The sequence below is a fragment of the Phaseolus vulgaris genome, chromosome 5 (genome assembly GCF_051622355.1).
Source record: "Phaseolus vulgaris cultivar YP4 chromosome 5, ASM5162235v1, whole genome shotgun sequence".
Classification (NCBI taxonomy): domain Eukaryota; kingdom Viridiplantae; phylum Streptophyta; class Magnoliopsida; order Fabales; family Fabaceae; genus Phaseolus; species Phaseolus vulgaris.
This window is the reverse complement of record NC_143502.1, coordinates 11489544-11506887: the sequence shown is the minus strand read 5'-3', so window position 1 is coordinate 11506887 and position 17344 is coordinate 11489544. Positions and strand designations below refer to the sequence as shown.

Here is a 17344-nt window from a genome sequence, read left to right as displayed (position 1 = left end):
TTGGAGTCTCAACATGAGGTCTTTCCTAAAATGTGGGGGCACAAACCTAGCGCGCATATGATCCTTTAAAGAGTTCCAAGAGTCCACGGGAGGACCCTTGTGATAGATAATGTCCTTTACAATCCCATGCCACCATTTCATGGCATAATCACTAAACTCTAGGGTGGCTAGCTTGAGCTTATGCTCATCTTGGATCTCATGGATCTCAAAAATTTGTTCACACTTAGCCTCCCAATCTAAATACACATTTGGATCACTAGAACCATTAAAACAAGGTAGTTTGACCGAAGGAAGCTTGGACTTTGCATCATGGTAGAAGCCATTGCCGTAGTGAATTCTTTCCCCTTGGTGATGATGTCTTTGTCCATGGACTTGGGGTGGAGGTCTCCTTCTCCTATGCTCATCTTCACGGCCAACATCATTTGAAGAAGCTCTTGAAGATGGTCTATGAGAATGATGTCCATCATGGATAGAAGGAGATGGTCTAGTTTGTTTGACCTCCATCTTTTGCAATTTCTCTTCCAACCTTCTAATTGTTCTTTGAGCTTCATGTAATTCACCAAGAATTGAAGCTTTGGAAGGAGAATTCTGCTTGGAGGATGCATCACTTGAAGATCCAGCCATTTGTAATTAAAAAACAGCAAACACACAAAACAGCAAACAAGTTAAAAATTAGCAAAAACAGTGAGCTTTCCAATTGAAACTGCCGAAGTGAATTTAAGGCTGAAAAGATATCACTCTCAAAGAAATAATGTTCTTGCACCAATCTGATCTTGAGGCCTTGGAATCCTCAAATGAAATATGTCAAAGCAAGCACACCAATCTTAAGAGCAAACCACCACAAAACCAATGAAACAATAAAGACAAACAAGAAAAGGTATAAGCAAGGAAAGGTAATTGCAAAAGGAAAACTATGTGTAAGACAAACTCAAAGAGTAAGAATGAAAGACAATCAAGAAAATAAAGAACTCAATGAGAAAAGTAGGCACACAAAAGAATACCTAAGGAAAAGCACTAGAGTAGATGAAGAAAACAAAAAAAATTTAGCTACTGGAAATTTTTTTTAATGCAAACTGTGTTTGATATTCACTGATTTAACTGGAACGTTGTAGAGCGAACTGGATTATGAAATTTATACCACAGAAACTTCAAGATGTTAACTCAAAAATGGCACTGGAATCAATTAAAAACAGTAAGCCAATTGAGAGAAATAAATTTTTTAAAATCACTGCCAGATTACCGTATTTTTTTCGGCAGGAATGTACACTTTTTTTATTTTATTTATCATTTTTTGTGTACTTCATATTTTTGAATGATTCTTTTTTCTATTCTTTTCTAACACTTTCAATATCTCAAATCCAGAATTTCAGAATTTTACAGTACGTAAATCAATTGCAATAAGGAAAAACAGTAAGCACTTTTTTCAGAAACAGAGGAATCCTAATAGGAATAAAAAAACAGGATGATGAACTAGCAAAGACATAATAGAAAATGATGTATTGGAACTTGTATAGGTCTAGAATACAAGTATGAACTCAATGCTAAAAAGAAAATGCTCAAAGGATCAACATCAATTCAGAAAAAATATATGACACCAAAGCAAGAAACAATCAAAACAATAAAAGTACTACTAGAAGTAATGACATATATGGAATAACATGACTAAGACAAAACTTAACAAGATTCAAAAATTAAAAGACACAACACAAATTGTAACAAGTGGAAGGAAGCTTAAGGTAAACTCTAGGAAGGATAATGCCATTCCAAAAGAGCAACCATACTCATAAGAATTATGAGTGCCATAAACCTTTCCACAAACACTTGGAGCAAAAGAAAAACAGCAAGAATACTCAATTAAAATTCTAAAACAGAAACTTAAATTGCAAGAAAAATTAAAGAGCTCTTGAAAATAAAGTGCACACAACTCAACAATTAAACAAGAAGAACCTAAGACTCATGATACCACATGATGTGATTCCAATAGCCACATAGAACAAGATTCTTGACACTTTGAGGAATCACCTTGAGCTGGAAAATGTAGAGGCACTTTCTTAGAAGTTGGATCATAGTTCTAAGATCAAGAACTCACCAAAACAAGTACCAAATCCCAAACTCATTTGGATGAACCAAATATTGTCAAATTGAATCAACAAAGGAGAAGGAAAAGAACAAACCGAACAGAATTGAACTTCAAAACAAAAGAACCGAACAGAATTTAAAAACTAAACAGAAAATAGGTGCTGGAAAATTAAAGGAACCGAAACAAAAACAACTCAAAACTCAAGGCAATAAGAACAAATTGAAGAAGAAGAAAGGAAGGAGAAGAGAATGCTCATGAAGATGGAGGAATGGTTGGATGATCACGCCACTAGAAGAATGGATGCTCCTAGATGAGTGTGGAAGCCGCCACTTGAGGAAACCATGGTCCTTCAAGATAAGACTAGAGAAGAAGCTCAAAGCTCTCCAAATGCTCACTCCAATTTTGAGTATAGTTTCTTTAGATAAAATTCAAATCTGAATTTTACAAAGGAAGCACCTCTATTTATAGCCTAAGGTGCTGAAAAATAGGTGGGAAATTTCAAATAAACTCATTTGAAATTCCCACCAAAAACAAGTCACATGGGAGGTGTGACCTTTTTCTACTATGACACCTCCCAAAAACTACACCTACACCTATCTACTAATACACCCCCCTAAAGGTCCTATTTAAAACCTAAAAGATGCTATAACAAAAGAGGTTTCTAAGGTTTCCCTCTAAGCACCTTCAACTAAAGACACTACAAAAAGAGAAAATAAATGTCCTCTTGCTCCCAAGGCTTTGAACATGCTTCTTGTAATCCTTTGAGGTGGACTTTGACCTCCATGGGCATCCTCCATTTGTGCCTCCACCTCTTCTTGAGCTTGATGAGTGGCCTCCATGTTCTCTTGGGCTTGATCTCCATCACTAGTGCCTAGTTTTTTGTTGACAAGTTATACCCATGTATGGATTAATTTGAAATTATTATTACAAGATTGAGTGATTGAGAATGAATTCGTCTCTGTGTGCGTTATGCAATACGTTAGAGGAATCCTCTCAACACCTCTTCCTAGACTGTCTTCCCACAACGAGTGTGGTCAATGTGTTATTGTTGGATTGGTATTTTGGGGGCCAAGACAGGGTATTAAGAATCACATGGAGAATTTTCACTTAATCCATCTCTCTAATAAACAAAACCAGGTATGGCTAGGATTGTGGGCGGCAATTGTCAGTTGCATTTGGAAACAGAGGAATCTGGTGGTTTTCAAGGAAGGGTCCCTGATGCTAATGAGATTTTTCAGAATGCCCAACTACAGTCCTTGGTTGTGGTTAAAACACAAGGTAGTTGGTTTCTCGTACGCTTTCTCTGACTGAATTTTAACCCCAACCAGTGTCTCCTTGTTGTGGTGTGAGTGTGTTGAATCTTAGGCTGTAAAAATCACCGTGTAATGGTACATGGCTCAGGTGTGGAGTCAACAGGGAGGTGTGGAGTGTTAAATGGTGTATCGGTCACAGCTGGGTTGATTTAAGTGAGTAGCAGGGGAATCCTCTTTGATTAGAGTAATCGATGCTCAGCTAAAGTTTCCATCCAAAGCTGTTGTTAACACCTCACAAGTTGTGTTTTCATGCATACTAATTTTGTTCTTTGCTTTCAAAAGGCTGATGTTAGGAGGTTGCAGGTTGTCTTGAGTATCTGTATAAGGAGAGGAGGGACCTAGGAGTAGGTTGGTAAGAATGGAAATAGTTATGTTGAGCAATGGAAAGGCTTCATATTCATTGGTACAGAGGGATGTAAACAGCTTCTGGTATTTGCTTGGTGGTTATCCTGCTGCTGGTTTCTAACCTTGCTGAAGGAGGATGTGGGTGAGGTTTTGGGTTGTGGTTGCTAAATCATAAATACATCCCAAACAGGTGCTTGTGGCTGGTGGTGCTTTATCCGTTTCTGGTGTGGAATTGTGGCCATTGAAGGTGTTCCATAGGTGTGGATGGGGTGCATAACAGGGTATCTTATGAGGGACAAGTGCCACAGATCTGTCCATGAAGTTGGCTTGGATGGTTGAAGTTTGGGATCCACTAATGGAACATAGCTTGCTTCTGGAGTTCTTGAGCGCGGAGCTTTAATGTCGCCAAGGGGAGCCAGGAAGGATTTTTTTCATATGCTATGCTGGTTTTATCCTGCTTCCACATTTGCAGTTTTTGTTCCCTTGCACCTACTTGTGTTTGCGTCCTTGAGGTACAACGTTGTGGGAGCCACTTTTGTAGTTACAGGGGCCTGATTTTAAACCAGAAAATTAGTTGTCACTGTTGTAAAACAGAATCTCTATTTGTAAAACAGATTCTATAATATTGCAAAACAGAAAATCTAGAAACAGAGTATGTGCAGAAACGGAAATCTGAGTGAGCGCACAAACCTCCGAAACCCTCGTTCGTAGAGGACCAACGTTTGAAACCCTCGTTTCGCAGAGGTTGAACGTGGGATAGAGTCCCGACCTTCTGCAACCTAAGGGGACCTCGGTTCCTACCTTGAATGGGTCTCTCAGAACGTGCATGCTCTCAACAGATCCAGATCTGCTCCGCACTCTCCAGGAAGACGTAGTCTTTCTCTCCGCAACAGCTCGGAACCGCCTTGACCGTGGGAAGCAGAGTTGCTCATGTAGTGGGATGCAGTTACTTTCTTCATCTATAAAAGCCGCAACCCTTTGCTTCAGAAAACACCCAACTCTCACTCACCTTCTTCATCTTCTTCACCCAACACCACCGTGAAACTCCTCTTCCTATCACCTTTAAATTTTTAGTTTTCTCTCTCATCATTTATTAGATTATTTTAATATTATAATATTTCTGGGTTCTATTTTGTATTACTCTTTTAAAAAGAAACTTGCTAGTTTTGATCCTCGGAAATTATCGGGAAGTTCCTGTTGTATCCTGGAGGACTTGCGCAATACACCGAGGATAAGTCCTTACGGACAGTGATTACTTACGCCTTGGGAAATCTTTTTGTTCGTTTTAAAGCCTAATTTACTACAGTCACAACATCATCTGCTGTTAGAATTCTTGGAATTGGCTATGCTGAATTGTCCAGCTGCCTACATGCAATCTTGAAGCCACCAGATTTGTCTTTGCTGTTTGTTATTGGTTGTGTTTAGCTTAATATCACTCTGTTGGGAAGTGTGCTTTTGATCTTTGGTAGTTCTTAGGAATGTCATTGCACTTGTTCAGCAGGTTTTTGTGAGTTTTGTATGTGCTCTCTGTGGTCTAGAACCAGTGGTCTAGAACCATGTATACGGGTTGGGACACCCCTGAAGTGTCTTTTTTTTTTAATTTATTAATTCTTTGCGGATAAAAAAAATTGAGTGATTGAGAAAACTAAGCACAACATGACCATGGGCCTTTGGTTTGGGATAACTAGGTTTAGTGCATTCTCACGTGGTATAACAGCATGAATGGTAAAAAAAAGAGAGAATTTGCAAAAGTAAGTTCCGAGTAAACTGATATTGAAGACTTGGAGGGTGTTATTGGTGCCTTTATCACATATCGTGCATAGAGCACAACAGTCATTTTCAGCTCATTTTTTAATTTTCTATTATGGTTAGATGTTTTTTTTGGAGTTTAATGGGTTGTACAAGAATAATGTGCCTGAGAAGGAGGTTCGTTTCTGTATCTTTTGCTGAAGCCATCGCTTACTAAATATACGTTTGTTTTTATCTTTAAATTTCTTGCCATCTGTTTGGTGGCCATGTTGGAAGTTAGTATGGCTTCGTGTATGTACTACTGTAAGATTTGTTGTCGGGATTTGAACACCTTTTTGTGTACAACTGAATGTTGCTAAATTATGTTGTTACTTTTTCTTTATTTCTGAATGTGTTCAGGAATCTGGAAAAGACAGTCAAGAGAAAAAAAAGAACCATATCAAGGCACTCCCTGTTGCTGCAACTGAGTGTGAACCTCTATCTAATTCGTTTGCTTCAGGTTGAAATTTTAATTCTTTATTGAAATGTTCTGGTGGGCTTACTTCTCCATGTTAATTGCATCTGTCTTGTTTTGCAGGTGAAGTTGCGAATTGGTTAAGCAGAGCAATCTCTATTGGCTGCATTAGGCCAAGCTGCAGCATACACTGAAGAACACTCTAAACCACCTCCTGAAATTCAGTCTCCTTTCGACAAGGTAAGCTAATATGATTGAACTGGGAAATATGCTATAAGAGTGAATTGGTTTACATGGCTTAGTCTTGTGAGTTCAGGTTGAATAGCATATGCGCTTTGGGTTTTCAACATTTGAAGTGCTTCAGAACTAAATTTTGGGGGTAGGGTTCTGCTGCTGTAGTTGGTATCAGTGAATTCTGGTGAAGTAACCACCCACCTTTTCCCTATTCATTATGTGTATATGTGTGTAAGTATATATTTATTTCTGGTTTCATTTTGCATCAGGCTTCGGATATTGTTAAACAAGTCTATTCTGTTCTTCCTGACTATGACAAAATAATATCTGCACTGCTTACGGAGGGTCTATGGATGCTTCCAAAGAATTGTAAATTTACTCCTGGTGTTCCAATTAGACCTATGCTATCAAAGGCAGCAAAAAGTGTAACTGAAATTCTAAACAAATTCCAGGATGTGGAGTTTACTTGTGAATACAAATATGATGGAGAGCGTGCCCAGGTGGATACTTCATGGTCAAATCTTCCATCAGAAACATAGCTATTAAGATACTAACTATGCACACTAACATTATCTGCATTGAAACAGATACATTATCTGGAGAATGGTTCAGTTGAGATTTACAGTAGACAAGAAGAATGGAACATTGAACACTGACAAGAAGAATGGAACAATGAGTGGCATCAGATCATAATAGTATTCCCAACAGTATATGAAATTCCGTCCATGTCTTCCATTGAAGTACTAGGAAATTCAAAACAAGGATACAGTTATAACCATTAGCCCTGTCCACCATGCTGCAGCGGGCATAGTTGATCCGAACAAGGTAATAGAATGAATTGATGCGTAACATTGTTTAATTGCTAATAATAGCTGTATGTATTTAACTTTTTTGGTGCCATTTCTACATTTTTCTTTCAAGGGCATATCTCTATTCTACCTGTCTGCTTTGTAGAAGACTGTCCATGTGATTTCCCTTCACCTGACCTTCACACTGTTCTACAACATGGCTACACTTAGTATCAAATACTTGCTTGTCATTAAATAAATGTAACTACCAAATCCTTAGTCTTACCCTTAAAAAAATTTCAATTTACTAATACTTGTACAGCCAACCTACCAAAACATTGAGTCCGTACCAAACTTTTCGGCACCTTACACTTAACCTCGTCAATAAGACACGAAAACAATTTTTTCTGCAGTCTTATTCATTTTATTATAATATAAAAAATATATATTAAAGCATTATATTTATATTTATATTAACATAATTTTTATATATCATCAGTTTGAAAGAACAAAGATGTATTTTTTTCGTGTTTTCCAATCATTTCTTTTTTGTTTTTCTAACTTTTTCTCAATGTTTTTATCTACACTTTTTTTTTACCTAGAAACAAACATGTCATTATTGTCATGAGAATAAATTTTTCAATATCTCGATCATCTGACTAGTGAACCACAATATTTACGACTAATTGGTCTCTCGATTCAGCAAGTTAAACCTGTGATAAAGGTTAATTACATAAGAGAAAAAAACTTAATTATTCTCTAAGAACATAATTAAAAGAGCATTAGACCTACTTAAGCCTAAAATTACTTCTTATAGACAGGGTCTATGACAAAAACTATAAATCTAAATGAGATCTACAGGTACCGATAGACCGAGGAGGATTGAGGATGAAAAAATATTAAAATTGACCAATTATTTAGTGAGGAATATTGACCTTATAAGAAGAGTACTATTGTATTTTCCATCTGTATTAGTCATTGAATCCGGAGGTTATACCAATGTTATCATTATAAAAAAATAGCATTGTAGATTGTATACTTTTTAAAACTTTAAACTGTGTACATAGAGAGATTTGGAGCAAAGATACTTATACTCACAACATATTTCTTCTTAACACAATCTTACAGAAAAAAAAAAAATAACCATCCACGTCTTACATTCCAATGAACGAAAGTGGTAACTACACAAACCAGGAAAACTACACAACTCTAATAAAAACAAACTGCATGATGTACTTAACAAATACGCATAGATCCGACTGCTTCAACTATCACATGTTTCGCTCGTTACACACAATTTGCTTAGCTTTGAAGTGCATTTAAGCGACCATTCCTTTCAATAATTGGACAATCATAAAACTGTCATTTCAATATTTCAAAATAGTTAAAGCACCAATGATAGAAATTTACAAATAGTATTTCTCAGCTTTAAGATTAATCACTGAAAATGACTTAAGGTGAACCTAATCCTTTATCCTCTAGAGTAAAGATTAATCTTAATTATAGTATTATGGTGAGTCCACACAGCATATAATAAAATATGAAATTCTTCCAAAATAGTTCATTCTCACACTAAAACATACAAGCTATAGTGAACTATAGGGCTTTGAATAAATATTTGCAATATTAATTTTTATTTTTGAATACAATAAATTCTAAAGTTGTTTGTATTTCAATGAAATGTAAACAGTTTTTACTAACTAATACTGAAAACAGCTTTTCCAGACCAATTATACTTATAGAGAGAGTGCAAAACAGAACAAGAGTGTGTGACCTACCGCGAAAATCTTGATCTTATAACCATGAAAAAACGGTTTCTTTTAACTGTATTTGGGAGTCCAAATTTAAGTAATACAATCAGCATTAAAGAAGTGGTCCCCTGACCAGATGTGTTCAAAAGGGCACACAAATCTATGATCCAATTTCAACATGGTTTGCATTTGAAGCATCTTCAATCTTCTGCTTCTTTTTCTGCTTCAATTTCCTTTGCTTCTGATTGAACCGAAATTGATCTTTTATGCTCTTCTCCCATTCCTTCTTATTTCTTTGGTAAAGCAGCATAGCAGCACGAGCATCTTCTATCTGAAACAATACGGTGGTCTAAGACTTTTGATTTCATGTTTTAGAGATATAGCAAGCTGACACAACAAGATACAGGTTTGCATAAATGAAAAAAAAAAATTCAAACTAATGACAATAGCACAAACTTAAGTGCTTGTTATTGGTTTTGTTATTAATTGCATCTTTGCAAGTTTACATATCTTGTATATTTAATTGTATGTTACATTTTTTAATGTTTATGAATCTTACTATTCTCTATACAAAACATTCAGGATTCAGAAAATCAGCTTTATGATATGATACACTACTTGTATCTCGATTCAACTACCATGTTGGTCACTGATCACATAAATAACAGGAGACGGAAAAAAAGGTAGACAGACTAACTGGGCAGTGCTCTCCTGTTTGGATCGTCACACCAAGATGTTCGGCAGCAAGATGTCGCAGTGCTCTTCTGCTATTTGATCTGCCAATCCCAAAGGCAAATTTATTATAATGAATTACATAAACACTTGAATGTAAACCTAAAAATGATAGGTAGAAGCAAAATTAGGTGACAGCACCTTAGAAATGGTTGATACTCGGAGGTATCTCTTATTTCCTTTTTGGGGTGACTTAATAACAATGCCTGCAGAAGTACAGTCCAAATCTCCGTTTTAAACACCATAGGCTGATAAGAAAAAAATATACACACAAATCAAGAACGTCAAAGAACATAATCACTCAAATACAGACCTTAAGGTCATTGGACAAGGCATGACCAACGAGGATCCTTCCGTTGATCAACTCTGACACTTTCTTCTGAGCAGCCCAAAAATCCTTTGCTACAAATGTAATTATCATGTTGAAAGTTGTATTAGTTTATTGGCATAAGAATCATAGAAATGGTTAGGAAACCTGGTCCTCGTAGTTATAATAAAGCTTTTATGGCTGCTTTTAAAATTTGAGACATGCTAATGGCTGAGCACCTGAACCTTAACATCTAATACTAGTGTGGACATGGCTCATTTTTTTTTCAATTTCAGTTGTTTTGAGGAAAAATTCATAAAATAAGCTCTATGTTTGATCAACTAAAATTTAGTAAAGGCATTTTATGAAAAATAAGTTGTTTTCATGAATCTGAACATTTGTAAGTGATTATTTTTCCTTTCAGCTTCATACACGCTCTTACTCTTGTGTAAAAGCTGATTTTTTTACATCCGGAAAAAAAAAATCTTCGAATAATTTTCAGCAAATATATGCAAACAGAAACTGATTTTGATTATAAATCATTATAACAATAATTGATCATTGAAATAACCAGTTGTCCCAAACACACCATCCCACCAGATAAGCCAGATCACTACTAGTTCAGGAGTACTACAGTACAGTACAGCTCTAGAAACTTTTGTTCTAACAACTTGATTAGTAAGGCACTGAACACATGATTTGCTTTGGTTAAGTCACTGAAAACTCCAATCAAAGATAAAGACAAAAGAAGAATCCAGTGGCTCTTGAAAAATGTCAGAACTTTATCAGTAAAAAATGATATCCAAAATTTTGAAACTCAGCTGGAGTTGTCCAATGAAGAGAATGTTATATTTCATAGCCAAACCATTCCCCTCTATTCATAACTAACAACATAAGAGGCAAAAGATTCTCTCATAATCCTTGAGGCAAAAGAGGCAACATAAGTAAATAAATTGTGACTCCTAGAAAATGAAAACTTTCAAAGAATATAATGAAATTGATGTTTCTACGAGGAAATTGAAATGTGGTATAATTCATATCATAGGAATTTTCAAGTTCCAAAACGTTCAAGTGTATTTATTAAAATGGTAGACTGTTCAGAAGAGAGAAACCAAGAAGGCATATGATGAATTCCATGTGTCTAGAACACAGCAGAGCTATTCAATTTATAGAGGACAGAACATAATTACATAATATTCAGTTACCCTATTTAAGGCTAATAACATAAATATAGAATCATTCTAATTAATCCTAATATAATCAGTTATTGTATCTATAGATTCTAACATATTTGCAAGATTCTAACATTCCCCTCAAACTAAAGCATATAGGTCATAGACACCAAGCTTGTCACATATGTCATTAATCCAAGGACCCTTTAACAACTTAATGAATATATCTACTAATTGATCATGGAAATTGACAAAAGGTAGTAGATATTTTTCCGAGCATGACTTTCTCTATGTAAAAAATGATAATCAACTTCAATATGTTTCATCCTTTCATGGAATACTAGATTTGAGGCAACATGCAGCACAAACTGATTACCACATATACGTGATAACTATGTAACCTCTCCAAACTTTGGATTTTAAGCAACTTGAGTCATAAGCTTTTGATTGGCTATGATAGCCATACTAATACTCTACTTCCATTCTAGACCTAATTACAACATTTTGCTTCTTTTTTTGCCAAGAGACAAGATTATCTCTGGCAGGTATACAAAAACCAAAGGTGGACCTTTGTCTTCATACCCACAATTAGAGTGTCTTTCGTCATCATACAAAAGAGCTTTTCTAGAGCTTGTTTGATGTATTGATTAATGCAAGTCATTGTGTTCCAATGTATCTTGCACAAGTTGAGGAACTTACTACGCCTACTGTGAACAGGATATTCGTATAAGTATCAGAAGGGCAGTTCAACTTCCCTATCAACCATATGTACCTTTCAAATTTGAAGAGGCTTCCTCTGATTTGACACAAGTTTGACGTTAGGATCCATAGGGTGTCGATTGTCTTGGAGTTTAACATTACTAATTCTTCCAATCATTGGATACTTATAATGAACTCATTTTTTATTGTGCTGCCTCATCCCAAAGAAATATTTTAGTTCATCAAGATCTTTCATTTGTGAATGTTTATAAAGATGATGATTTACCTATGCAATATCAACATGATCACTATCTGTGATAACAATGTCATCAACATGAATAACCAGATAGATGCAATCAACAGGTGAGAGACGATAGAAGGCAAAGTGGTTAGCCTTGCTCTGAATCATACCAAATTATTGAATCTTAGTACTAGATCTATTGAACCATGCTTTGAGTGATTGCTTGAAGATATATGTAGACATATAAGACTAGAGGACACCCTTTGAGCAAAAAAGCAAGAAGGTTGCTCCATGTACACTTCTTCAAGCATATCTCCATGTAAAAAGACATTTTCCATGCCCAATTAATAGAGCAACCAATGGCAAATGACAATAATGGACAAGAATGGTTGCAAAGAAGTCATTTTGGCAGATAGAGAAAAATTATCACCGTAATCCAACCCGAAGATCTAGGTATAGCCTTTTGCAATGAGACAAAAGCCTTAAGTTGGTCAACATTGTTGTCTAGACCAACCTTGACCGTACACACCCATCGACAACCTACAACTAACTTCCCTAATGGTGGAGGAACGAGGTTTCAAGTCTCATACAAATTATGCCAGCCTAAAAAATGAAATTGTTTCAAAGGAGACACTTTATGAGATTTTGGATACTCGAGGAAAACACAATTATGATACCGAAAGAGTTTGTCAATGCCAGAACCAAGAGCATGAGTGAAACACGTAGAACCAAAGACATAAGGCAATAAAGGATGAATAGAGTGATGAGTATATGGAACTTTATGAGGGATTTTACGTTTCAAGATGGATGAATGCATGTGATTGATGAGATAACACGCAATAAGTACTACATCACCCCAAAACTAATGAGAAACATGAAAGTGTCTCAAGAATATGCCTATTTTTTTGTTTAATAGCCTCATTTTGTTGGAAGGCACAAGGATAAAATCTTTTATGCAACACACTAAGATGTCATAAAGGTCTAGAACTGAGTAGACAGATACTCACATGCATTATCACTTTGTAAAATACAAATAGTACACAAATTTGGTTTTTGATTTCATGAAAAAGGATTGACACAGAAAAAATATGACTTGATCCCCAAACATCACAACTGACTAAAAAAGGGGGGTGAATCCTAACTAAAAATGCAACTAGAAAAAAAAAACTACGAATACGATTACCAAATTGACATGACTCTCAAGACAAAGATTCTAACATGGAAAGACTAGTGTTAATTGTTATCAAGACTTGGGTGTCCTACCTAAGCATGAAGCAAGCGTGAGGATGTTGCCACCGATCCAATAAGAGAAAGTCCTTTTAATTAATATAGGCTACTAGACTTGCATCCAAAGCCAATTGTCCACCCCCCCTCCTTTAATCCTACAAGAAAACAAAATCTTTAGTAAAATAAAAGACAAGATCGAAAGGCCTTATAAGTTTACTAATGGACAATAGATTAAAGGGGGCCCTAGAAACAAAAAGAATATTATGAATAGAAAGAAAGAAGGGGATGGACAATACCAACACCTTATAACTATTTTTGAGAACCATTTGTCATGGTGACAATAGGTAAATAACAAGTAGAAAGAAAAGGAAAAAAGGATTTATTACCAATTATATGAGCGATGGACCAAAAATATAGGACCCAAGGGCCCAAAGAGTAAAAGATGCCAATAGAAGAATTACCAGTGTGACCAACAAAACCAGTGGAACTAGAGACTTATGGTCTATTGAAGGAAATCATTGAAGATTGTAAGTATATTGTTACTGGAAGCATATTCTACAGGAGCAACTTGTGCATAAGAATCGGTAATAGAGTTTACAACATTAGTTGTTTTAGGGGTCAACCATGCCGAGAATAACAGTAATAAATGGTGTGACCAATTTTGTGGCAATAGTCACTTGAATCGTGACCTATGATCTCCATTGTTTTTGTGAGTGTGCCCATGATCACCTCCTTATGACAACATGGTTGAAGAACTAAAAAAGGTAGATGGCACATATAGGTCGGACTAACTACAGAGTTGATGGTTGCTTTAGCAAGAATGCAAGCAATGAGGACCAAGCAACAATCATATCAGGGTAGAAAGAGATCCTAAAATCTAGTCTCGAACCTGATAGTACTTTGCAAGTAAGACATACAACAAGAGAAGGGTAAGATGATTCTCCAATTCCTTGTCTGGGGTCACAGCAAGAGGCAAAAGTTGATTAAAATCAAGAAGACTACTTATACAACCCAAATAGGTCAGCTTGGTTCTATCAAGGGTTTGCATCATGATCGCATCCATGAGGTGTTGACATATTCTATAGAAATTTTGTAAGTCATCAGTATAAATTGACTTGGCCTATGTCCAAACTAATTCACACATGTCGTGGGAGCAAAAAAATTGTTTAACGGAGGAATGAAGTAGACTTGATGACATCACAAAGTTGAGCATAAATTTCACTACATTTAGGCTCGTTAGGTTCAACAAAAATTTCTTCTTTAGTGGTGAGATATGGTCCAAATAATCTTGACTCTTGAGCCAAAGTTTGATGTTTAAGGCCCAAGAATCATAGTTATTGACATCCAACTTGTTAGTAGATAGTAAGGCAATGAGAAAGTTGGTGAAAACAAATGCACAGATTTCAGAGTTGTCATGGATCAACCTCAAAGAGAGAGAAATAATCAAGCCGTATGAAAAATAGAAAACCAGCCAAGTAGAAAATAACTAGTCAACCAAACAGAGGATAGCAATAAAAAATAGATCACAAATGGTGCCTGAATGGAAGAAAGACCACAAATCCAGAACCAGCAAGGAGAGTCTGGCTAAAAGATTTGACAGAAAGCTTATCAAAGGCACCACCACATGCAGCGGAGGTGGTGGAAAAAGGTGAAAAGTCAGGTGCGGGGTTTAGGCACATGAGATACCAAATAAATGAGAAATTGTTAAGGTTGGTCATTGAAAGGCAAGCTGAAGCCAATGGTCATCAACGGTCGAAGAAAGCTCATCAGAAAGTAGCTGACAGTGAATGGTGACAGACGATGAGCCCACAGGGAAAGCACATATTAGGGTCCCCTTCTTGTTAGGCTCTCGAAACCAAGTTGAAAAGATAGAAACTGAGAAGGCATATGAAAATTTCATGTATTTAGACCATGACGAAGCTATTTAGTTTATAGGGAAGACACAATTACAGAATATTCAGTTACCTTCATTTAGGCTAATAACAAAAATATAGAATCAATCTAATTGATCTTAGTATCATTAATTGATTTTAATATCATCGGTTACCATACTCATAAGATTCTAACATATCTACACAATTCTAACATAAACAAAAGAATATCAAACCTTTTCTAAGATCTCGAGGCCTTATGCCACTAATTTTAGTGCGGAAGTCAACAACCCGTTCAATTGGCCGAACAAACTCGTCATAAATAACATTTCCCCACTTATTGACCTGCCATCAACTAAACCAATATTAGGAATAAAAGACTTAACAAGGCAAGGGGAGATGAGCATATTAACGATAATTGTAAAAAATACTTATGCCAAAGAAAATTGGAAATTGATGTTTAGTTGTTTAGTGTTATCAATGTACATGGGAGAATGTGATGGAAGGCCAAAATTCTGCCATAAAAGCATGTCATTGTGGCACTGCCGTAACCTCCCTTCACAAACTGCCAATGAATTGGCAAAATATCTGTCATGCATTCTACCATGGTGACCATGGAGCCACCATTTAACAACATTGGTTTGGTTTTTTCTGTTAAATGTGAAATGATAATTCCACTATGTAGGAGCAAGTTATGAATTCTTACATATTAAAGTTAGAATTGATTTGGTTTCAAATATATACAGGATGTAATGTTCTTGGTGCTTTTCAATCTAAATTTTTATGTACAAAAAAATAGGCCCCCAAAAAATTTTCACACAATATTTTCATAATGTTATCAAGCATGGGTTCTACTTTGCATGGATATTAATAGTGGGAGTTCATTCAACTAATGCCTAGCTAACACTTGCACAGTTGCACTTACATAACGTGTTCATATAAGGTGATAAAATACAAGAAACAAGTTCTCGTGGCCCAATATAGTATACAAGAGACTCAAACAACGTCTGGGAGAAGACAGTCAATGATGACATATGTCCAAATAACATCTAATCTAGTTTTTATTGGGTCTATCACAAGGTGTGGCCATGCCCACACCTTTTGGGGGTGAGACTAATTTCCACTTAAAGAGTCCGATGATGTAGCCCAAGACATTTGGTACTTCCAGTGGGATTCAAAATCTTTCAAAGCAGGTGAAGTCCACTCATGTAGAGCTCACATCAATTGAGCAACACTTCATGATTAAACAACAGACAACCTAAGTGTACCTAACTATGGTATTACTTCAGGAAAAAGCATGTCAGTCTACAAAATCGTGAGCATTGTGTTGGGAATGAAAAAGTAAAATGCAACACTAATCAATAGTCCATAAAACATAAATTGGATTACGATGAAAAGGGAAAAAATTATAAGTTACTAGTTAATATTCGCAAATCAGACATTCTTTGTACATTGCAGTGACATGAATTAATCAATGTAGTAACATGAGGGAGAAAAATCTAAAGATAATAATCAGATGATGGAGAGGAACAAACTAATACCAGAGTTACTCTTCCAAGAGCACTTTTGTTTCCCTGACCAACACCCACCATTTCACAATCCATGCCCACTGCATCTGTCAGACTGCCAAATGGTTAATAAGTTAAAGGATCTTGAACTTTAAAATGAGCAGAATGCTCCATAATAACATAGCACGCCTAGTTAGGATCAACAAATTCTATAAAAGAAAAAATAAGTTCTAACTCAAAATAATGAAGTATTAAACTCTTGTTCAGTTAATCGTATAGATGCAACTCAAATTCACTCACACACACAAAACAATACAAGACAACCAACCCCCCATCCCTAAACTACAAAGTAACACATAAAAATTCACTGGAGTCACCTTGAATCAGCATTTACAGGAGTAAGAGGATTAATCTGACTATCATTGGATTCCTCATCTGGTCTCTCTTTACGTTTGCCTGTAAGAAAAAAAAACAAAGAAAGTCACATACGACTACATTATTTTCAAGGGTTAACCTCTTATACCAAACAATGCAACCCCAGAAGCAAAAATCATTTTTTTACCCAATATTGATTCTGGGGTATCTTCATCTGAACTTTTGAAGGCCCTTGAAGCCTTTGAGCCATTCAGCTTCTGCACATTAACAAACACCAATAAATTGACGTAGAAATATGAGTATGTCGAATAGAAGGTAGAAAGAAGAAGAATAGAGGAGGCACTTGTTGGAGTTGAAGCCAATTGGGGTTCAACTGAGTTTGCTTCTGTTTCTTCATGTGTTCGCCGCAATTGTGCGTCTTCTCCGCGCTTCACTTTCAGGGTTCCCGAGTTCTAAGGTTTCAAGTTCAAACAAAAGAAATAAAATAAGAGGCACCCA

At 36.0% G+C, this 17344-nt stretch overlaps 2 protein-coding genes and 1 long non-coding RNA gene across 9 annotated transcripts in view; 1 reads left to right on the top strand and 2 right to left on the bottom strand.

Annotated features, from left to right (window-relative positions):
* Positions 1-9672, top strand: part of LOC137835159 (uncharacterized) — a 26021-nt gene extending 16349 nt beyond the window's left edge. For 2 of the 5 annotated variants that reach the window (XM_090302184.1, XM_090302185.1), the window contains 7 exons: positions 5887-5986; positions 6065-6181; positions 6258-6359; positions 6445-6675; positions 6763-7000; positions 9022-9120; positions 9297-9672. In XM_090302184.1, the coding sequence (XP_090158310.1) occupies positions 5887-5986; positions 6065-6085 (121 nt within the window). In that variant the 3' untranslated portion in view covers positions 6086-6181; positions 6258-6359; positions 6445-6675; ... (1 more) ...; positions 9022-9120; positions 9297-9672. Of the gene's footprint in view, positions 1-4372; positions 4777-4971; positions 5987-6064; positions 6182-6257; positions 6365-6444; positions 6676-6762; positions 7001-7096; positions 7275-9021; positions 9121-9296 lie in introns of those variants that run through there. The other 3 variants (XR_011085025.2, XR_016520905.1, XM_090302186.1) reach the window with 3 other exon arrangements.
* Positions 2984-4776, bottom strand: LOC137835160 (uncharacterized). The gene is made up of 2 exons (XR_011085027.2): positions 4429-4776; positions 2984-4289 (listed from the first exon to the last, which is right to left on the bottom strand). It is a non-coding gene; the product is annotated as an uncharacterized LOC137835160 (long non-coding RNA).
* Positions 8734-17344, bottom strand: LOC137835158 (Polynucleotidyl transferase, ribonuclease H-like superfamily protein). Of its 3 annotated transcripts, XR_016520904.1 has the most exons (10): positions 17190-17333; positions 17034-17103; positions 16849-16927; positions 16505-16586; positions 15200-15308; positions 13129-13247; positions 9760-9848; positions 9588-9652; positions 9412-9490; positions 8734-9045 (listed from the first exon to the last, which is right to left on the bottom strand). XR_016520904.1 is itself a non-coding variant. In XM_068643532.2 (9 exons), the coding sequence occupies exons 1-9, from the start codon at positions 17241-17243 to the stop codon at positions 8875-8877; spliced, it is 798 nt and encodes a 265-aa protein (XP_068499633.1). In that variant the 5' UTR covers positions 17244-17344; the 3' UTR covers positions 8734-8874. The 3 variants fall into 3 exon arrangements, 2 of the variants coding, with proteins under 2 accessions (XP_068499633.1, XP_090158309.1); XM_068643532.2 differs by lacking the exon at positions 13129-13247 and having other exon boundaries at positions 17190-17344; XM_090302183.1 differs by lacking the exon at positions 13129-13247 and having other exon boundaries at positions 16505-16578; positions 17190-17330.

Bases quoted from the DNA above. Each gene is read 5' to 3' on its own strand.
- LOC137835158 (XM_068643532.2), bottom strand. From the start codon at position 17,243: ATGAAGAAACAGAAGCAAACTCAGTTGAACCCCAATTGGCTTCAACTC. The intron at 16,928-17,033 runs GTAAAAAAATGA...TTTTTCTTACAG, and splicing joins TACCCCAGAATCAATATTGG to GCAAACGTAAAGAGAGACCA. The intron at 9,491-9,587 runs GTGCTGTCACCT...TGGGATTGGCAG, and splicing joins GAGTATCAACCATTTCTAAG to ATCAAATAGCAGAAGAGCAC.